This window comes from Tympanuchus pallidicinctus, unplaced genomic scaffold (assembly GCF_026119805.1).
Source record: "Tympanuchus pallidicinctus isolate F22 unplaced genomic scaffold, pur_lepc_1.0 scaffold27, whole genome shotgun sequence".
NCBI classification, from domain to species: domain Eukaryota; kingdom Metazoa; phylum Chordata; class Aves; order Galliformes; family Phasianidae; genus Tympanuchus; species Tympanuchus pallidicinctus.
The window spans coordinates 7,874,704-7,897,989 of NW_026294744.1; the positions used below are offsets into that span (position 1 = coordinate 7,874,704).

At 38.6% G+C, this 23,286-nt stretch overlaps 1 protein-coding gene across 1 annotated transcript in view; it reads right to left on the reverse strand.

Annotated features, from left to right (window-relative positions):
* ST8SIA1 (ST8 alpha-N-acetyl-neuraminide alpha-2,8-sialyltransferase 1) overlaps nt 1-23,286 on the reverse strand; it is a 115,716-nt gene that overhangs the window by 44,414 nt on the left and 48,016 nt on the right. The window contains exons 3-4 of the mRNA XM_052690677.1: nt 10,260-10,369; nt 5,077-5,169 (exon numbers count right to left, since the gene is read on the reverse strand). Of these exons, the coding sequence (XP_052546637.1) occupies nt 5,077-5,169; nt 10,260-10,369 (203 nt within the window). The remainder of the gene's footprint in view (nt 1-5,076; nt 5,170-10,259; nt 10,370-23,286) is intronic.

Here is a 23,286-nt window from a genome sequence, read left to right on the forward strand (position 1 = left end):
AAAGATTTTAAATGAATTTCACCTTAGGGGAAAGACTGATTGAAAGACAGTGGGGCTCTCTGTATATAGAAGGGTTTATTGTACTCTGTATCTTGCCAATAAGAATAATTTCTCAGAGATGTTATCCTCTTGCTGTTGGCAGAAACATTCAGAGAATACTGTAGAATGTAAAAGGGCAGTTTTGCGATGTGAATGAAAACAGTGATTCTTATCATTTTGGGGTGCATCTCAATGGAATAACCTGAGATACACTCAGTATCAGCAGTAGGTACCAGGAACGAAAGAACAGCTCAAATTATTTAAAATTCCATGGTAAAATGAGTTCACAGGAAAAGATCCTTTATTCCTAAAAAAAGAATAAGATGAGAGCAATGCATTTTCCTTCAATAACTTATTTTTCTCTTTTGTTTGTATGGTTTTTCTCTAATTGTTTTTATGATCTTTTTCAATTATTAATGTAAGATGTAACTACCTATGATTGAAATATATTGTCTTTAACAAAGACACAGTCAAGAGGAATTCTGATGCATTATTTTCATGAGCATTAGCAACAGGACTTAACACTGTGCATCTGTTTAATCGAAGATTAAATAAGCTTTTAGCAAATTAAATAATTGCCTTGGTTCAGTCTTTTTAGTCCTAATGGCTTAAGACACAAGGACTCAAAGCTGTCTTTGGGACTGAATCTAGAAAAGATTATGAGCTGGTTCTTAGGTTCAGGGAGCGCCTTAGAAAAGCAATCTAATCCCACTCATATTTTGTGGCAACCTAATAAATATCAGCGATATTTAACTGACATTTCAAAGCTTCACGGGAGAGTCATTGCATTTGTTAGCCTTTAGTCTCATTCCTTCATCTTGCTTTAGTGCAGGAAATGGATGTTGCCAAAAATTGAGAAGTATCACTGAGATCAAAAAAGTGAATTAATTTTAATGCAAAAAAATTATTCACATTCAGTGAAAAGAAGCTCATACCAAACTGCCAAGTCTGATGACTGACCCTAAACCTTGTTCTTCAAGTTTCAGTCAGACTATTTCCATTAGCAGTGTTATATAACTAATGAGAGACTTCACTACAAAGACTTAAGGGCTCTCCTTTCCTGCTAGGCCAGCAGGATTTCTCCATGTTATTTTCCTATCCTATGCCACTTTCCAGCATGGAGGGCTCAGTCTGAGCAGGACACTGGGAGGTATTTCTTCAGAGAATGCTGCAGACCTAATTGCTCATCATGCAGCAGGGACTGTGAGGGCAGTGACTCCAAGCCTTCTTTCAGAATCTGCTCTTCAAGCTGACAACAGCAGCAGCTCAAAGAGCAGCTGCACAGCTGTCTGCTCTTTCCCAAGTGCAAAGAGTGTGCCTTCAAGCACACTGAAATGAAAAGGGAGAGAAGCTTCACACAATTCAACTGATGTTGGATTATGTCTCAAAGGCGTAAGGTGTCAGGAGGTGCGTTATAAACCTCAGGGGCTTCTGTTAGTTATAATGATGCTGAATTACGAGAAATAAAGAATGCTACCATGTTCTTTGTGTCACTTGCTAATGAGATTATTTCCACACAGGTCAGAAACACAAACAGCTCCTGGATGAAACACTTACCAACAGATATCAGTACATCTGAAACACAGTGGATGCTAGGAAACCATCTATTTGGGCTGTTACATCCAGATTAACAATGATGTATGTCTACACAGGTTAGACAGAGTGAAAAATCATGGCAAACAGAAAGGAAGATTGCTGCAAAAAACATTTGTTTGCAGATTATTTGAAAGTTCAGACTTTCAGGTGTATTACCAGATATTTATCAAAGTTGTTGAAGGTTGCAAGATAGTATCCAACTGCTAGTTTGCTTCTCTGAAACAGCTCTTAATCAGTGACTCAAGAAACACATAATATCTATATCCTGAATAGTGACTCCTTGTACCACTTAGTCAAAATCCGCCATTGATCATAAATCATTAGTATCCACATAAATGTTTTCATGTCCCAGTGTGATCCACTGACTAGTCAGACTCTGCTCCACAGCTGTACGTAAATGACTAGGTATAGAAACGATACAGAAACAATCTCAGTAAGCAACATTACCTTGCTGATTTTTCCACAGAGACTAAGAACAGCCAGGAAGGTTTACATAGGCCAGAGGGACTAATAGAAGGGAGATGCCTGTGACATATCTTAGATGAAAAATGAAATTGGGGCAGTCATCATGAATCTCCTAGTCAGCCAGGGAAATCTCTATCATAATACCTTTGCTGTCAGTACTCCTTTATGTTAAGAAGCAACATTAGGGTAGGAAATTCCTCATACTTTTTCAAATCCAGCCGAGAACTGAGCGCCATATTTTACACACAAAATCTGTACACCTGCATGCATAATGATATTGCTTCTTTAAACAGAGCAGGAACTTGATCTCTAATTCTTTCATTATTATCTGCTTACTTAAGGATTTGTAAATGGTAACATTTAGAAAGTATCATTGAAGTCAAGATACTCCCAGACTGAAATTTTTTACTCTCCCATCCTAAGCCTCTCAAGCTAGAAGAAATATCACTGAGCAGTAATTATCAGTAACAATTTAGTTATCTGAAATAAATCATTTTGATTTAAAAAACAAAACAGAAAATTACTTCCCTATCCCTGATATGAAAACTTTGCCCTACCTAATATGCTTAATCATAAATTATCTAGTAAAGACATATCTTTTAGAAGCAATGAATGGTATTGCGGGACTAATTCACTAAATCTGCCATAACACACTTGAGAGATAATTGAGACGTCAAGCCTCATCAATATCAACCTACTTAAAGTAAGGACAAGAGGACAGTGGAGGAATGATAATGAATAATGCCATTACGTGAAGCTAGTTAACTTATAGCTTAGAAACAGATACATATCAGTCACTACTCTGAGGAGGTCCTTGAATGTCATGAAAGTCTACATTGATAAGTATCTCAGTTCCTTAAAAAGCTTATTTCTATAGAAATTGATTGCTTTAGGAGGGCAGTAGTCTTCTTTGTATTTTAACTTCCTGACTTGTACCTTTGATTAAATTTTAACTTACCACACAGGAGTCCAAATAATGAGGTTAGAGAGCACACAGGAAACATTAGTAAAATATACACATTTTTAAAAAAATCTCTTTCTGACCTGGCAGAGGAAAATAAGTGCCAGATCTCTCAAGAGCTTCAAACCTCAGAGGAGGTTTCTGCTATTTTTCAGCACTATTAATTTGTTCTCAATCTTATTCTTAGTAACTGGTTGTATATCTCCTTATCTGATCAATAAACATACATATAAACATCACATTACTTTCTCATCAAATGTCATCGCAGTTAACATCCACTCATGCTGAAAATGGACACTGAAAACAATCCCATTTCCTGTTATCCTATTCTTTCTCCTCTTTCACTTCCTCCATTTCCCTCCTCGTCAGCTCACTCCCCATTTTGACATCCCTCTCTCATAGGGTATCATTTCACAGGTGCTCACTCCTTCCTTTTTTTCTGTACTGGTTAACTCCACAGCCTCCTTAGTATAGTTCCATAGTCTTCCTGTACCATCACTAAAACTCTTTTTCCTTTTTCTCTTCTTCTCTGAAAACATACTAAGTTCAGTAAGCTTTCCTCTGTAGCCATTGATGAAGGATGTAGGAGACACAGAAAATATTCACGAGTTTAACAATTCTCTGCCTTGACAATTGTAAAAACCTTTGCTAGCATTGTACTTCTCACTGCTCTTATTCATTTTATCTACAATGTACTGCCAAGCTATGTGATGTTCTGGACATTTCATCCCACTTCTTAAATCAACCTCATTAGCTCTGTACCTCCCATAGGATTTTCAGATCCCTCATCCTCAGACCCTGCCCTGAGCAGTTCCCTCTTCTTGTCTGGCACCTGGTGCATTCTCTGCCAGTTCTGTTTGTTTTGCTTTCATCTTACCCTAACCGCATTTCTGTGCCTTCCCCTATTCACACGCTCTCTGCTTGAAACAGCTCTTGAAGCTGATGACTTCTCCATTTCCCTCTTGATCACCTTCTCTTTCCTACTCTGTTGAAGACTGTCATACAAACCATCTTTTTCACTTATAATTAGTCAATTCTTTGATTCCTGGCAGAGAGAAAAATATTACATTTAGATACCGACAAACATCAATTTTCAGTTCTGCTCAGTGCCTTCCTTCTTTCTCACATACCTGGCTTTCTATTATTCATTTTATTTCACTGCTTTGCTTTCTTTCATAATCCTTCACCTCCCCATACCTGCATTATACTTTTTATGCCTAATCATCTCCTGCTCACTCCCTTGGTTTATGCCTTTTCTCTTTGTTTTTCAGTGAATATGACAGGTTACTACTAGATCTCATTCTGTCTGAGAACAGCCTACCTTATTCTGGGTGACAAAAAAACTAAACACAATAACATGGCAATTAAAATTCAGTAAGGCACAATCAGAGCTGGCACTGACATCTTTTTCCTCGTCTCTTTCCCTCTCTCAACAGCTATTACAATTTGGAAAATTTCAACTAATAAAAACCAAAACTTTATCCCGATCTCCTAGGAAGCACAGCTTGTATGATCAAAACCTGCTGATCAGTCTATCCTAATCACCTTTGTACTTGTAAGTCACTATCAAACAAATAATACAAAGAGAGTAAGGACAGAGAAGTTATCAGAGTTGAACCAAAGAGCAATCAAAATTAGCATCTTCATTAACTGTGGGATGCAGCAGCCAGTTGGCCCCGCCAGTGCAGGATGTAGTCCACCCATTTGGTATGCGCCTGGCTTGAGAGCAGCCTAAGCTCTTCTGGCACATACCCAGTGATACAGGTAATGAGAGGGAACTGGAGGTACAGATATGAAAAAAAAACAGAAGAAAAAACTGCAAGAAGCCAGCCTTCCTTAGCTTCCCTGCTTACAGTGAAAAAATCTAGGTTTATTTCACCCAACATGAAACCACTGTGCATTTCATCTTTTCCAGGATCAGGACATAACTCTGGCACACTAATATCTAAAACACAAATGACACATTTTTTCTTTTCTGTTTCTCCAATCCAGAGACAGAGCAACATGCTCCCTACCTTTTCTGAATTATACTGGGATTTGCAGTCACCAGCTGGGTTTTCAATCCAACATCCTTGCTGTATTCTCTGGATAGAGGAGGAAGGTTGCACCTGTGCACAGAAAGACATTCAAGATTTTAACTGACAGTCAGGATTGACAGGCTTCATCCCCAGTCTTTTTTATTCTGCAAGTTTGCAGTTTTAGAAGAAGAACTGCAAGCTGACAGAAAATGTGGAAGTGCTGTACAAACACTGGACCAAGCTAGGCAATCTCCTACTATACTACATCCCATACGCACAATAGGGCATTTTTGCACCAGACTGTGGGGAAATATACCAAAAAAAAAAAATCTTTTGTAGACATGATCCTATGAACTATTAAGCAAAAACAAAGTGACCTGGCACCTCTGACAGGTTGAAAGGCTACAGCTGTTATCTACAGCCAAAACTTTTTTCAAACTCTTTCCTCCAAATTCTCTTTTTCACTCTGCTTTGTCTTGTTTTCTAGCATCAGGCTCTGGATTGGTATCACACACATCACATACGTCTTGCAGGTAAATGCCCTTCAGTATAAAGAACTTACTAAGAAAATACAGAGAAAAAAATGCAAGTGATTACTTACAGTGTGCATACTATGTTCTCTACAGTCTTGTTCTGGCAGACAGGGCAATAATATAAAAAAGATAAAGTGATCGAGTAGATCTACTTTGGCAAGCAAACAGGGCTCCAAAAAACACACGTGGAGAGAAACATGCAAACAAGGAGCAGTCCTAAATACTCCTAATTAAAGAGGTGGAAGAAGAAGGAAGGATTGTAAATAAAGGTGAAAATATGAGGGCTGCTCCAAAAGTAATGTCTCCCACTTTAATATCTTGTCCCACAATATCAGAAGTAGATGTTGGTGGTATGGCAGTAGAGGCTGAACCCTCCCTCTGATATTCCATTACATCTTGTTGCTGTGTGTCAGAGGACAGCAGAGGGGCTGTCTGACAAAACAGCATCTGACACAGAAGTGAGTATGAAGCAAAGGTGTGGAATTAAATTCCTCCATGCAGAAAAAAATTGCACTCACTGAGATTCATCAGTGCTTGGTGAATGTTGATGGAAACCAAGCACTGGATGACAGCACGAGGCAATGGGAGGTGTGTTTCAGCAGGGTGATACTGGGTCACCTCCACTGGTGCAGATTCTTATGAGCATGGCATGCAGCTCTCGTTCATCACTGGCAAAAAAGGTAGCTAATGGTGACTATGTCGAAAAATAATGTTTTGTAGCTGAGAATTTGCTCTATCAAATACTGTGATTGTGCTCTTTGTATCTACTAGAGTTTTCTTAGAAATAAATAGGAGGCATCACTTTTAGAGCAAATGACATAAATTCAAGCTGTATCCAAAACTCAGCCCTGTTATAGAAATTAGTCACAAGAAATGAACTCAACAACAGCAATTACACTAAAAACGAGTGTCAAAACACTGCTTTCAATTTCAGAGTTGTCTAACTTCTTAAACCAAAGATATGAAGAATAATACTAGTGCTTACAGGGTAAAAACAAAACCAAGATTCTCAAAGAAAAGTGGAATTGGGAATTTTTCTGGAGCAAGACTGTTATTGTTGTTGGGTTGTTTTTTGAGGTGGTTTTGCTGTTGTTTTTTTTCCCCCCAAAATCTTGTACAGACAAGCTGAGGTGCATCTCCCTGCTGCCCCAGGGCCTCAGCCTGGCAGGGAGCTGTTACTTCAAATCCACCACTTCTCCTCTGTTCCCAGGGAGACACGGGTCTCCATGCCTGGGTTGCACTTCTGGGAGAGGCAGCTTCATTTTCTTCCCATGCTCCCATTAAACTCTCTGGCACTCTGGTTCAGGAGCACAGCTCCAGCAGTTTTCAATGGTAGGTCAAACAAATGTTTGTGAAGAAAGATGTGTGTACAGGTGACCTTGCCCTAGATTAAAGAGATGGAATAAGAGACCTCTGGCAGGCCACAGTTTAATGATTCCTGATTTGAATAAACATAGACTCATATGGCCTTTTTTGATTGAAGTTTATTTAAAAGCACTGTGATGGACCAAGATATCTCCTTAGTTTTATCATCTTAATTTATTTCTCGCACCAGTTGCAGAAGCAATACTTAAACACGCTAACTCCCTTCAGCAGTAAATCACTTTCCCGATCTGTCCTGTGTGAAGTATTAAGAAGTGGCCTAAGCAGCCAACGGGAAACTCAGCAAGAAGTCAGTCCATCTTCAGAAACTCTTTGCCCTTTTCTCGAACGGGTCAGCAGAGTGCTAAGTTCCATGCAGGTGAGTAATGTACCAAGAAGTAAAAGATTCACAGTAAGATGCATGTGTTTTTTATCATCTTACTCTTGCTCCTCGTACTGAGGAGTATGTAAACATGCAGGAAAGAAGGTAGAAGCAGGACAGTGTCCGAAGTCAGCATTTTTTGATATGAACATAAATGAAGGAGGAGAACTTATTGGCCAACTTACTTTTGTATTTCCCTGCTAAGGCATAGATTTGATGGGGGGAAAAAATCATCAAGAAAGCACAGCAGTTCATGCGCGCCTTTTTCACATGCAAGGCCTTCCAGTTCAATAGGTAGAAACAGCTGACTGAAATGAGAGGGATCCTTCAAACTTCACAGGGCATAAACACCTCTTCTGAGTTTCGCCCAGAGATAAGTACAACTCCTTCAGGTGCAGAGAATCCAGGCAGCTTGGCTGAGTAATGGCGTGTGCATTTGACAGATGTTATGTGATTACCTAGCTATTTGTACGTATACCAAATGCTAGGGAATAATAAGAATTTAAAAGGGATTTTGAATATTCATTTCTACTCCTTTGTAGCACCTTGACCAGAGTCAAGGCTATAATTAGCTATGGCAAATGAAAGCAATATTTTTTTGGACTTGTTTACTAACCCCAAAAGCAGCATCATATTTAACATCTACAGCTCCATCTGGGCTGGTATGGCTAGATGGCATGGCAGAGTATAATTAAAAGATAGTAGCTTGTCCTTCCCAAGTTATGATAGCCACTAGTCAGCTTGGACATGATGACGAGTTTCTTCCATATTTGGAACAAATTCACTAGCAAACAGCATGGAAAACATCCCCCAGTCCTCTCCCTGCCAGATGCACAAACCATAGCAGAGACATAAAAGGCAGTTGGGAGACAGGGAGAATCACAAGACATATAAATATTTCTTCACAATCTAATGCAGTGAAAATACGTATCTTCTGTCAAATACAGAGAAATAGATGTTTATGATTTAGTATCCAACACTTCTTTCTTAAAATACTTGCTTGTGTGAAGGGAAAGGGAAAATTTTAAAAGTAACATCCTAAAAATAAACATTACAAACTTGAAAAACACCCACATAACTCAATAAAAACCTATGGTAACTACTCTGACTAAACATGTAGACCGTATGCCATGCACCTTTTTTTATTGCAGATGAAGTGTGCTGTGGCCTACGGGCTGAAAACTGCTGCTCTTTTAATCTCTATGTTGGTACAACTGTGTATGTAGAAGATGCTCAGAAATGTGATGAGTCTAAACTCATTAATTAACCTTAGTGATTAGTGTTTATTGAAGAAGATGGCTGCAATCGTATTTCCATAAGCTGTGCTGTAAGTGAAATCAAAAGCAAAGCGAATCGAAGGAATGAACAATGGCAAAACCTGCCACGACTATTTTGCACTGCAGAAATAGTATAAAGCCATCAGACACATTTCCTATTAGAAAATGCAAAATATTATGCAAGTTATTGTTATTCTCTTCCTCTCTCAGCTCTCAGATTATAGAGATCAGATTTAGAGAAGATCTGCTAAATTTTCCACCTGCTACAAAAATATTCTCTCCCAGTGGCATATTACCTTTTACCCAACAGAACTGAAATATTTTCATAAATATGACTGCACCACTAATACAATACAGCCTGCAGGCAGTTTCTGGGATTTTTGCAGGTTTTTACCTGCTGCTTCTTTCCAATCCAAAATAAGTTCAGTACAGACAATGGCTAGTTTACCCTCCCTAGAGAGAGAAAAAAAGTCATTTTCTCTGATCAGGATCTAACAGCTGCTTTAAAAAATGCTTTTATTGTTTCTGTAACTGATTGCTCCTATGGTATTTTAACTTCCTATTGCATCTACATAATATTACCATATCATACCCTGCAGTTTCTTATTTTAGTCTCTGGAACATTGAAGGAGCTTTGCAGTAGTGGCAATCAGCACACTGAGTCCCTCCTTCTGTGCCTTTGTCTTCAGTTTGTTGTATTTCTTTACTTTAACATCAAAAGCAGTTTTGTTCCTTGAGATGCAAGCCAAAAATTATAGTAATTCTGTCTGCTTTAGAGCAAGTTTGTATGGCCTTATAATAAGCTATCAGGATTCAATAAGTAGACTTGCTAAAGCGGGAGCTCATTACGCATTTACCTCAAAAACCAAAGAAATTCCATTTCTCATCTCTTCAGAAGCAGTCTTCCAGTTTCTGCCCCACAATGTTTTTCTTGTTCATGTTTAACAAAAAGGGGCCAATTTCTGTCTCTCCTCCTTAAAGAATGCGGATCTACAAAGTGCCAAATTCAGTCAAGAAAGCAGTAGCCGATTCAGCACCTTTCTGACAAATTCCTATGACTTCAAAAACTAGAGGTACAGCAAATGTGGGGAATTCAAAACAAGATGGCATCAAGGAAAACGGTTTTGTCTTCTCTTAGACAGAAGTTAATCTGAAGGGAGGAAAAATGTGGAAATACTTTACCTTGTCCCAACTTATTAATCCTTGCCCTATGAATCAGTATCTACTCATCACGATTTTAATGGGTTGCATATGATTGCATTTAGAGTTGTGAAGGACGAAGAACAGTATAAGACGAGACTCCAATAAGGAATAATTAAAAAGCTCCTAAATCCCTGTTCTGTGACACTGTACGATCTGTCACAACCACAATGCACCCATCTGCAGATTTCCCCCACAGTACACACATATCTGCAGAGGCCAGCCAAAACTTTCTTTATTGCCCTTTCTCACACTTCTACCCAAATCACATCCTGCAAAGGGGATAAAAAAAAAGAAAAAAAAAAAAAAAAAAAAAAGTACCCCAGGCAAATTATAATTGATTAATCACAACTGAATAGCTTTGAAAAGTCAAAAGACTGAGCAGGGGGAAGGGCAGACAGTTTGTCACTGAGGTTTCCATCTTACCGCATGACAAAATCCGCTTGATCTATTTGTTTTCCGCAGCCGCTCTTTTTGAGAATCCCACCGTTTCCCACCACAGAGCATTTCTTCAGTGGCAGCTGGAAGGGTGTAGCCTAGCAACACAAAACAAGGACTGTTTTTACAGAGGAGAACACATACATCTTTGTAGCAGCTGCTCCTGGAGAACCAGGGAGCTGGCAGGGCTCAAAGTGAGGAAAGAAAACGGAGAATGAGGAGCTAGGAAAAAAGTCCAGAAATTAGCTGGTAAGTAGACAAAGGACAGTTCTTATCCCTGTTTCCCCAACCAAAATCCAAAAAAGATGCAACACAGAAGAGAAGAACAGTTCTGCATAAACAAACTGCATAGTTACAAAGTTGTGATAAACATAATGACCAAGATAGGCTCTCCAAATGTGTCTTCTAGCCAAGCTGCAGAGAGAGGAAAAAAAATTACCAAGAAAAAAAAACCATGAAAGTGACCTTTTACATAAAAGACAGCTCTGGACAAGAAAGGAAGGAAGAAGGAACAATGCGAGTACAAAAGGGACTCAGGAGTTACCCTGTTTCCCTCCAGGGATCTTTCACTGGGCTGGGTCACCCTAAAGCATAAAGATATTTAGAGCATCCCAGCAGCTTCATAAGTGCTCAGCTCTCCAAATACAGCACAAACAAAAATTAGAAAACCATTTTAACTAAGGAGCCCTTGTCGCAGCTGAGCAGGGCATTAAATTGCAAGGTCAAATTGTCATGCTATCTTATGTATCAAATTCAGTATTAAATATGATTTGCACAGTCTTCTTCACTCCAGAGGATCTCAAAGCTACATATGGAACATCTTCCTGTCAGCCTTGAGTCATTCACCTTTAGTGGTGTTGAGGCAGTCATTTAAATAGCTCACAGTACATCAGTGTAGCCCAGCACAGATATGTGTGTATAGATATGTGTGTGTGTATATATACATATGTAAAATAGGGTCAAGGGGTGAACAGCATAGGAATTTCAAGTAGTATGATAAAGTTATAAGAATGGACTCCATCTACAACACAGGAGTTAATATTCTCTTCATGCAAAAAAAAAAAAAAAAAATTGTGCAGGAATTTTTCATTTATCAAACCTGTCAAAACCCGACTTTGCAGCAGAGACGGAAGCTACTGTCTGGGCCTCTGAGAATGCAAACGCCACTGTGACAGGATACAGCATAGCAAAACAATTATTTTCACCTGGACAACAAGTTCCAACAGTGGCAACACTTACTGTCACTTAAATGTACAGAGCAACGTCTAACATGGCATAATGTATTCACGAGGCATTACAGCAGTGTACATAGCATAGAAAACAGATCCAGTGCTACAGCACAAACTCTGCATTTGTTGGTATTCATTTCTACTGTATCTTCTCCCTTAGATGTATTTGTTTCACCATCTATTCTCAGCAAATTAGATTCCATTCAGCTAGTATAAATACATAATCTGCTATCTAATAAAATAAATTAAAGCATTTTGCGTATCCTAATATATGCTAGAGTAGAAAAATCAATTCCAGTTTACTGAGGCCCAGCCACTGCTGGGAACCCAGGGACAGCACAGCAGAGCAATACTAAGTATGCAACTGCATTCTGATTCTGCATCCGCCTTCCCAAGAACATTTTTTAATTTACCCAGTTATTGAACCAGCAGCATATCTTGAAATTCAAAGGACTTTTCATTGTTGAGGTGACACTGACCAAATGAAAGCTCACAGGTTCAGTACAGGGAGTGGGGTAGGGATGGAGGAAATTTAGAAGTGGTAAGTTTTCATAAATAACATCACCATTTTTATTCAAGATATGTCAGAGCTCTTCCAAGACAGCCAGTTATGCAAAGACAAGGCTGCGACAAATAAATCACAAAGGCAGCAGCCATTAACTTAAGAGCCGTGGTAACCCTGTCACGTAATTTCTATCACTTCAGTACATGTTGAATTTCTCTAGACCCCCAAAACAAACATTAAGGAGTTACTAAATGCTTCAAAATTCTCAGTTGCAAACAGCCCTTGATATTGCTAGAGATGAATTCCTGTCCTTCAAAGGAGGCTTATATCCTGTTATGTTCAAAGATGATTATACTACTTATCATTTGCATATATACTTTCATTTCCACGAGCGTATGAATCTTTGAAACTCCTGCCCTTCAGAGAGCCCAAGAGACAGACAAACAAGATCAGAACTGAAAGGATGATTTGAGGGAGTTAAAGGGAGGAAGAAGTGGCAAATAAAACCACCACTGTGGCCTAACCTGTGAAGAAATCCACTCATACACAAGAAGAAAACCAAGCTGAATGCAGTTCTCTGTGAAAAGCCACCACTCTCAGAAAAGCCCACAGAAGCTTTTGCCTCCCCCAACAAAGTAATGAAAATTCTGGACATGACACAGACAGTTTGCATGCCATTGTTTAGCTTAAAACATTCAATAGGTTCAGCTCCCAGAAGACTATACTTATAAACTCAAGGCAGACATTAAGTGTCCCTGATGCTTGGAGGCATTTCAGCTGCTTTTACCCTAATGAAGAGAAATTCCTTAGCATGCTCTGGGAGAAACATGTTTGTTTTTTTTTTTAACATTGCACATGACTGTTCTTCAGTCATTCAGGTTACAAACCTGCATATTGCTCAAATTGCAGGGACATTTCAGGAACTCTGTTCTCAGTCCATTTGTACAAACTGTCCAGTCGTATACAAATCATACAATTCAAGTGCTGCCTATGAGCTGCTATGAAACACGTGGCTCCTCTGTCTCTGCAAAAGGCAAAGAAAAAGCAGTACACTCCTGGGCTTTGAAACTGTTAGGAATCATAACCCTGTGATGCAGTTAGCAGCTGCAGAGTTAACTCACTGCAGGACCTCCAAAGGATACTCACAGGACAGATAGCACAGGTAAAGGATGTTCAAAGCTAAAGTGCTGCGGGCTTCATTCTGTGACTTTACACAAGCATTCAGCTCATTCCTTCCTTCGAGCTGACCAAAATATAAAATGCAAACATCTTAAGCAAAATACCATATGGAAGCTTCACCCTAACATGCAGTTGAATTACTAGACCTGTTAATACCTTTCCACACCACTATTTGGCTTTCAAGAGGTTTCCCCGCATCCACTTGTTCCTACCACTGCCTCACAGGGTACAGACTGTGGATTTAAGGTTGAAATTAAATAATTATCAAAACCTAGAGTCATTTGTTTGGTTGTTTTGTTTCATTTAAGAGCAAAAAGCACTGAAGATGGACTCCAGTAATGATTTGTTTTCTTTCGCTACTCTCTTTCTTTCTAACTGATCTTATGCCATCTTCATGGCACAGGTAATCTGTCTTCAGATGTTTTGAATGTTATGTTGAAGAGGTAGATCAATGCTGTAACTTAGTAGAGAATTAAACCATTTTTACCTTTTTTGTAAAGTAGTCTTAGGCATAAAATGTCAGTAGGAGGCAATTTTCAATCAAGAATGTTACATTTTTTTAAGGTGACGGTGCTTTTTGGAGAGAATTCTATACAGTAAAAACAAAATTTCTTCTGAGTTTCTATTACTAGAAAAATATGTTTCAAAGAACTAATAAAATATTTTCTAACGCTCTTCCTCTTTACCTCCCACAGTGTAACTCTTTGCTAGGAAAATCACCACGTACTGGGGACCCAGCTGTCATTTATGCTAAATACTCAAAAAAGCTCAGTTGCTATTCTCCTTTGAATTATAATCTGGCCTGACAAATGCTTGCTTTGGATTGTAAAGTTGCAATAAAAGTATTTCCATTTATATTAGCTTCCTGAATCTGCGCTGTTTTTACTGTCAACAGATTTGTCATTTTCCTCATTGATTAAATTTTAATGAACAGATTCCTGTGGGTGGACTAGAAAAATCAGCACAACAAAACCAGTTTATCCAGTGTAACAGAAAGAATATAAAAATAAGTGACCAGTGCACGTCCATCTTTAAGCAATCATTACAATAGAATTAGATAATATCATTAACTGAAAGAATAAAAAAGAAAAATAAACAAACCCTTGTATACTGCCATAAGCAGGGTCAAATCCTTAAAAAGTTTTAAAAACAAAAAGAAAATAGAAAGTTTTCATAAGGTGCTTTCTGAAAGGTATCTCTTCAAACGAAACGTAAAACAGAGACAAAACCAAAATAGTGAAACTCCACTGATAACCAATGAAGATGCTCTAGTTCCTATTTATGTAAATGAGGTAAGAAGCTGCACATCCCCCTATGAATTCAGTGACAAATAAGCACACAAAGCAATAGATTAATGGCTCCCAATTGAATACAGGAGTAATTTAACAGAGCATCTATGCAGCAATTCACTGATTAGTTTCATCATTCATCTAAGTAAAAATAAATCATTGTCATCAGTTAAAAGAACATTACACAGTACTAATAAAACATAATTTATTTTAGATAATGGTATTCTAATTCACTTTGATTTCATTGTTAAGTTGTTAATGTGTTAATTTTTACCCACTCACTGCCAAAGACAGTTAATCAGCAACCAAGTTCTTACTGGAAAAAAAGAAAAAATTACAGTGTTCAGCCTCTGATTTAATACTGATGATGTCAAAAACACTAAAAACATAGGGAATATAAATTAAAATAAAATGGGTTTTCAAATATGCATTACTGGATTTGGAACAAGATGCTGTGTTTTACTGTTCGCTTTGAGAATACAGCATCCTGAAGAAAAAGGCCTAGATCTCCTAATTCTTCTAAGGAGCCAACAAAATTGCAAGAGTCAACAAGAAGCCAAATTCAGCCCTGACTATTCTTTTCACCCTTCTGCATAAGGAAGCAGCTGACGCTTTAAAGGAAGCCTATATTTGTCTTAACCAGAGGTAACATGGCATTGTTTTTCATGCTGTTGGACATGGTGGGATGGAAAACACTCCTTCTTCTTTGCTTTATTGTTTACAAATCATCTTTGGTATGGCAGGCCTTTTGTTCCTCCACTGGAGCTGTCAAGCAGGGAGACATGAAGGCTCGACAGCAGCTGGCTCCAAAAACATCAACGTCACTCACACAGGGACAGTGTGTCCTCTGTAGGGGATCGCAGAGGGCGGATGCAGCTCCTCACGTTTCAGCTGTCTCTCTCAGCCCCAGTGCTGCAGTCCCAAGTGAGCTGGATGGGCGCCAGCCCAGAGTAAGGGGCAACTACTGATAGCTATCCTGCAAATGTGACTGTGTTAGGAGGAGCTACTCCTCCAGAAGCAAAGAGGACTTCAGCCCGTCCCGACAGTGCGCCACTGTTGACATTCTTTTTATCCCTGAAAAGTAACCGATATTTTCTCAGGAAAATAACTGTTTTCACATTAAAAAGAAACACTTAAAACCTAGGTTTGACATGAGGGCAGGCCTGATGGCGGCTGCAGCTCCCCACAGGGAGCAGAGGGGCAGCGCTGAGCTCTGCTCTGTGTGACAGCGACAGGGCCTGAGGGAGGGCAGCTGGGGGTCAGGGACAGGGTCTGCAGCACAGGGTGGTGGGCATGGAATGGGCTGCACAGGGCAGTGGGCACTGCCCCAAGTGGCAGAGTTTAAAGAGCACTTGAACAACACTCAGACACAGGGTTTGGATTTTGGGTGGTCCTGCATGCAGCCAGAAGTTGGACTTGATGGCCTCTGTGAGTTCATTCCAACTCAGGCTGTTTTATGATGCCATAATAGGTCTCATGTAGTAATTCGTAACTTTGAACATTTTCTATCATACCCCTATTTCAGCTTGGCCTTTCTGTTTATACTTACTTTTTGAAATTGAAATAATTGCACAAAGTTTGAAATGCATCCAACAGTCTAACAATAATTTAGAAGTTATTTTTGTGTGGAGAAATAAGAAAAATGGGTTAGAATGGGTTTATGTGTGCTGGAGAGACAGAAAATCTTTTCTCATAAATCTTGAGAGAATGTTGGGGGCTAGAAGATGCATAGATTTTAGGAAACCACAGTGACGCATTACTGGTAGATTTACTGAATGCTGTGTAATTCCTGAATTGTTTTGCATTCATGCAAAGGTCTATCACAAAAGCTGTGAAACCATGTAACCTATATTTTGCATGTGAAAAATGTCAAAATCACAAAGTCTTTCCACTAAGACTTTTAAAAAATGTTTTAGATACAACTTGAAAGAATTCTCTGTACTCTCTGAATACGAGAAATGTTAAGCAAGAAGCAAACAAAAATTTTGCCTTTAAGGTAACACTGTTATAAAACAGAGGGTTAGGAACAAGCATAGTTCACAGACTCATATCATAGAATGGCCTAGGATGAAAAGGACCTCAAAGGTCATCGAGTTTCAACCCCCCTGCTATATGAAGGGTCGCCAACCACCAGACCAGGCTGCCCAGAGCCACATCCAGCCTGGCCTTGAATGCCTCCAGGGATGGGGCATCCACAGCCTCCTTGGGCAACCTGTTCCACTGTGTCACCACTCTCAGTGTGAAAAATGTCCTCCTAATATCTAACCTAAACCTGCTCTATCTCAGTTTAAAACCATTCCCCCTTGTCGTATCCACCCATGTTGATAGTGATAGGACCCATAGTTAACTGTGTGTGCAACAGATCAAGATGAAACTCCTGCCAGACTCAGCTATGTACTTAACACACTAACCTTTTGTGTATGCTAATTATGAACAGTAGTAGATTAGCTGAGTGTGCTTTTTAAAGTACTGGACTCAGATACTAACAAATTCCAATATCTGACCACAAAGAAATTACTACAAGGAACTGTGACAGTGACCATGAAATCCCTCTAGGAGATGGGAAAGGAATCTCAAGATGAACCTCCAGCTACCTTAAATAGTTTCATTGCTCCACACAGGTGCTGTTAAGTAGCAAATGTTGAAATCTGAAGCTCAGAGCCCATACAAAAGAGAAATGGTCCAAGAAGAGCAAACTTCTCTGTAACGCCATTCAAGAACATCTCAGCTATCACAGAAGTCATTATTGAACTGGAATTAAACAATGAATTTCATATAAATTTGTGCCATTCACAAATATATGTTTGTGATTATATTACTTTTCATGAGATTAATATTTTGTTATGCATTTGTATGGGATCGTGCAATGACAAAATGTCACTTAGACTTAGCATTGCTCTACTGCAGCAGGAAAACCTCTTACATTCAAAAGGATACATGAAATATTAACAGGAGAGCAATCACACAGAAGAGAACACTTTGCAACATACCGACCATACCATATTCATAAGAAACATGGAGTAGCAGTAGTCACTTTTAGTCCAGGCTGTACTTAGCAAGAACTTCAAAATGGCATGTTCTGTAATAGCTTTCCACCCAGTATGAAGTCGCTGCAAGTACTCACTTGCAGTGGATTAAAAGAACTCTTCAAATTGCTACCACAGCATTTAATTTTATCCAACCAGCCTTCATACAGCCAGGATAGCACAATGTGGGGATTACGAAAAAAATACGTTTGGAAATTGTAGCAGTTTCATTTAAAAAACAGACTTTCAAGGCTATATCATAAACAGTATTTTAAATGGCGAATGCTCCAGAAGAGTAAAAGGAAAGCTTCTATTCTGTGTGACTTAAAAGACAAGAATACATTAATGAGTGGGAAAATTTGAAAGTTCTGGAAGACTTCTGGATCTAAGCTTTACAACCTGTAATTTACTGGAACCCCCAAACTTTGAATTAAAAATGGGAAGAGGAAATATTTTTTCATGATTAATTTGAACAAGGAACTCAACCTACTGGAGTTGAGTAGATTCTCTTAATCTGAAAGATGTTATAGTTTCCAACATTTCCACAACTGGAAGATCATACAAAAGACTTAAGGTACCTTCTATATAGCTGCATTTTGATTTTCCTTGAAGAAACCAAGTCCTAAGTAAAGTGTACAAAAGGAAAGATTAAAGTACAAAATCAGCTTGACCAGTATCTGTAAATAACTGTCTATGCTGGTTCCCTAGACACTTTCCCATACACTTGAATAACTTGATTTTTTATTTTTTTAAATCTTATGTGATAATAAGAATAAAATTAAATTAATAGGCTGAATGAATAAGCTCTGCCTGCAACCACAGAAACAGTCAGCAATACTTCTCTTTTATCTGAACATTTGACAATATCAGATTCCATGCTGAGCTTAGAGGAAAACATCATCCATTATACGGGATTCTCGAGCTTGCTCTGCTTTGCCAGCACCTCAAAAGCTATGCACACAACCCCCCTACAGTTAGAATTCAAGACTCAGTAGTGTCAACTCACACTGTACAGCACTTACATATGGGACTGCAATTTGTCTTCTGGTTCACTGGCATACTATGGCAGAAAAGCATTCAAACATACCAGGTATTCCAGTGGTTACTTAACGTTACACAATGCTGAATATTTATCAGCAAGCATTTATCTTTTGGATTTGGAGACCTAATTTCAGACACTCTTTTTGAAGGATTTGCCTGTCCTCTACTTTTCCTGTTTCTTTCTTAATCTACTCTAAATTTAAGCAGATGAGAAAAAGCAAAGAATTTCACATGCTGTGTGCCAGAACTACATTGCTACAACACTTCTATGCTCAAACTAAAGATACACTTAAGTATTTTTGGAGTTTTGAGTAGATATTTCATGGAAGAAAGGATATTTCATCATCGAGGACAAAACTACATTTTTACTGTTACGCACGTTTAACAGACAACAAGAGTAGCTGTAATGTGATTTTAAGAAATTCTTCCAAAGCCCAAATAAAATGCAGCAGAAACTTTTAAAATTAATCTCCTGGACTACAGTGTGCCATTTTCTGGCCAAGTAAGTTTTGTATTTGGACATACATTTTATCTTTCTGAGCTTAAATTTTTGGTAATTAACTATAATATTCTAGTTACATATGATTGCCCAGTGACAATGTCCTCCAACTGTAATTTCTCCCTCAGTGCTTTCATGATGGAAGAACAGTAACAAGACAAAATGAGACAGAGTAAGGAAAATCACAAGGTTTCTTAAAGCTGGTGCAGGAAAGACTAGAAACCCTACTCACAGTTTGAATTATTCTCTTGTGAGAGTGGGGGATAACAGGCAGTCAAGTATAGAAAAATATCTGGAAATTGTGAAAGACTGAATTCCTGATCAAGTAAGGGATACTGCTCACTTATTATCCTAAAACAACAAAGGTTCTCTCAGTGCTATTTCGTACATATGCCACCACTATGCGGACAGACTAAGAGAGTTGAGGTTGTTCAGCCTGGAGAAGAAAAGATTCCAGGGAGACCTGGAGAGCAGCCTCTTAGTATCTAAAGAGGGGCTATAAGAAAGAAAGGGACAGACTCTTTAGCAGAGTCTGTTGTGATAGGATGAGGGGAAATGGTTTCAAATCATAAGAGAAGAGATTTAGATTGGATATAAGAAAACTGTGTTTTTTATGATCAGGGTAGTGAAGCACTGGAAAAGGTTGCCCAGAGAGGAAGTGGATACCCCACTCCTGGAGACGTTCAAAGTCAGGCTGGACAGGGTTCTGAGCAACCTGATCTAGCTGTAGGACTCCCTGTTCACTGCAGGGAGTTGGACTAGAGTAAATAATTGTGAAATATAGTAATAGCCTGTGTTGAACGTGAATGGGGATAGGAAAGAGAGTAAGTGGAAGGACTCTGAAGACGATGTCAAAAATCTGCATATATGTGGCTGATTTACTAAAAAGCACATTCAGCTAGAAACGAAAAAGTTCTTTAAATCTTACTAGTAGCATACAGTGCACACAGTAAAATATCAAGGGCTTCCAATTCTACTGCGTATGAAAGTCACTAATACTCAAGCAAATGAATAGCTCTCTGAATGCCTGAGAGCTCTCTGATCCCATTGATATGAATAAGGATCTGCTGTAAAAGAAACCAATTCAACTTCCATAGGCACCAAAAAATGGATTTAGTCATCAAATGATCAAATATCAAAGTTTGAAACTTTTGGCTTTTGTTTCTTAGGATATCTTAAAAGAAGTATACTTCCATTTAGCTAGTATATTAAACTAACTTCTAAAACAAAAAGATCTGATAATAAAAATAAAAAGATTCTTGCCTTTGCTTTACCTCTAAATAGTTCTGAAGAATCAATGACATCTATTGAGAATCGCTAATTAAAAAGACATCAAAGTCAGCCAGCAAGGACTGATCTCTCTAGGAAATTTGCAATTAGAGGATGAGTGGGATTTAAACACTCAGCTTGGTTTTTGGGAATTACTGTTGACTTTCTTTAATAATTCTTCCAGATAATTTTTCTCTTCTCCATTAATGAGAAAAATTAAGCCTCTTAAGAAAGTTTCACTTTCATCTATCTATATAAAGTTTCACTTTGAACTGTAGATTTTAAATCTCACATAGCACACAGTCAAATCAAATACATAAAATACACAAGGAAATGAGAAACAGCTTGGAGAATAACTATGTACAACTATGCTCCAAGGAACTGTTACATTCAAACAGGTCAGAAGCCTGCAATAATATCTATCTTATGTCTTTAGCTTGTTCTTCACCCACATGCATACCTAGATGGCATGCATGTTGCCTCATAACGTAACTAACACAAGAAAAGGTAACCTATGAGCTGAAAAATGAACAACACTATTCTTGGATAAAATTCTTGATAAAATCCAGAAGAAAAAAGAACTGCATATAAAGCAACCACCTTCATTCAGAATACTGTCCTTCTTTCAGCCAGTCACTCCGCAGAATCGAAGGGTTAATATAACCTTGCTGAGAAGTGAAAAAGACAGATAGCAAAACAGTAGGATTTACATATAATGAGTGGCTACCAATTTTTTTTTTAAAGGAAGTATTTAGAAGTTACGAAAGAGGTTCAGTAGTCCAGAAAGGCAGGAGGAAAAGCCATCATGATTACAAAATCAATGCAGTTTCCATAATATGCTTTATTTTTCCAGTAATGAAAATACATCTTGAAAATGAATAGTATTGCACACAGGCAGCCATGAGTCTTGTCTCTCTTGTTTGAACTCCTTTGAATTAACTTATTATTGTATCAATAATAAAATACTTAGCAGTATAAGATTAAAATGGGGGACAGCATCATTTCACTATGTAACAGAGTTGGTTCCTCAGACAACAAACAGAATTTATTATTTGTTGCAAACCGATTGAAAATAAAGTTTGGAAATAACTCCTCCATTGAGACAAAAGCAAAACAAGGCTCTTGACTTCAGGGACCAAAACCAACCTACAACTAAAGTATCAGTAGTGCAGTTTACATATCAGGATCTGAAAACTGGAAGTCCACTTAATTTGTGCACACTAAGGCAATTCCAGCTACTGTGACACCTTTTTTCATCTGCTTGTGCTTCCCATGGGTTAAGCATCATATGATAATTCAGGCTGGGAGTGACATCAGGCAATCTAGTCCAATTTCCTGCTCCAGGAAATGTCAGTTCAGTGTCAGTTCAGTGATTTTAAACAGTAACCTGTATGATTGTTTAGCTGGTAGCATTTATCCTGTAGCGTTTTGAGGAGCAGCAGGACAGGGGCTGACCAAAGGGGCCACTCAAAGCCTCTGCCCACCTGTGCCAGCATGTCATGACCCTGGTCGGCTTCGGATCGACAAGTGCTATGGTGGGATGGGGCCCTTCTACTAGTAATTTTTTGACTGATACGAACTAATAGAGCACCCTCCAAGGCTCACAGAGTCCCACCAGAAGCACACAGAGCCCCTGCGCCTCCCCATCCCCCAAGTTGGCTGTGGTTATTTCTGTTTGGATCATGGAAGGTGCTGTTTCTGAGGTCTGGTTTTCACTCGAATTAAAGTAATAAGGAACCACGGGCCTCTCTGAGACAGCACTTAATACTTCTTCATACCTTGATACCTATTCTTCCTTCAGTTTGGTCAGTAGAAATGTCTTACAGGTACACAAGCAAATATTGAGTGCATAAATTCAAAAAATGATGTACTGTTCCCTGCCAGAGGTGGCAATTTGGAAAAGCCAATGTCACAAGTTTTAAGAAGCTGTAAATCTATTCTGCCAGCTAAATAAAATGCCACAGAAATCAGACTAGCAAATAAGGCATCATATTGCTTGGTTTTTTTCTTTTTTTTTCCAAAACATGCTGTCAGAACCAATGAATAATTTTTCAAGCATCCTATTAGACTAAAATGAATTCATTTTTCACTAACATCTATTCTCAAACCAAAAAGCAATTCAAAGGTAATCTAGTGATAATCAAGATGACTCACTCTGCAGGAAGCAATTAACATAACAAGAATGCACTGGTTTGATTACTGCCTATGTGCTTAAGCATCACACACCAGCAAACTTCTCAAGAATTTTCCTTCCACTTAGTTCCTGGTACCTATTTCAGGCCTTCTCAGACACTAGCCTACGATGAGAAGTTTCCTACCAGTAAACCTTTCAGCTTCATCACTCAGAAGAAGAGAGATCAGAGTTAGGAGTTTTATCACTTAAGAACATTTAATCTTCCTTAGGGACAAGAGGTCATTAATCAGCCCTGTGCTGAATCCTCTCTCACACCTGGCAGTGTACAACATGCACATGCAGCATGACAGACACCTGTAACTGCCATGTAACATTTTTAAACACACATCCTTGCCATGTATGTTTCTCTGGGCAAGAAAACCAGTCCACTCTCCTTTTATACTCATTGTATTTCTTCAGTTTTCATCCCTTCACAAAGATAAAAGTCCTACAAGGACTGTCATGGTCTTCCACCCTTTGAGAACTCGTCTGATTTTGATGCTTCTCACTGTTAATCTTCTAAATTCTCCCTCAGCTTTCTTTATTCACATTGGAAGTCTCATGGCAAGAGACAGCAAAGCTGTCGGCTTTTCATAAGACATATAGTTTCATCTTCCCACAATATCTGCTAGCTTGTTTTTAGAGCTCTTTCAGTCAATTCAAGAGAGATATTCGAGAAGCACTGCTCTCCACTCATGCCTGAATAGCCTATAAAAGGCAGGCTTAGAAAAAAAGTTATAAAATGACATTGCAAATGTCGTACATTATATTCTCTCCCAATATTTTTCAGCTGAAAATGTCACAC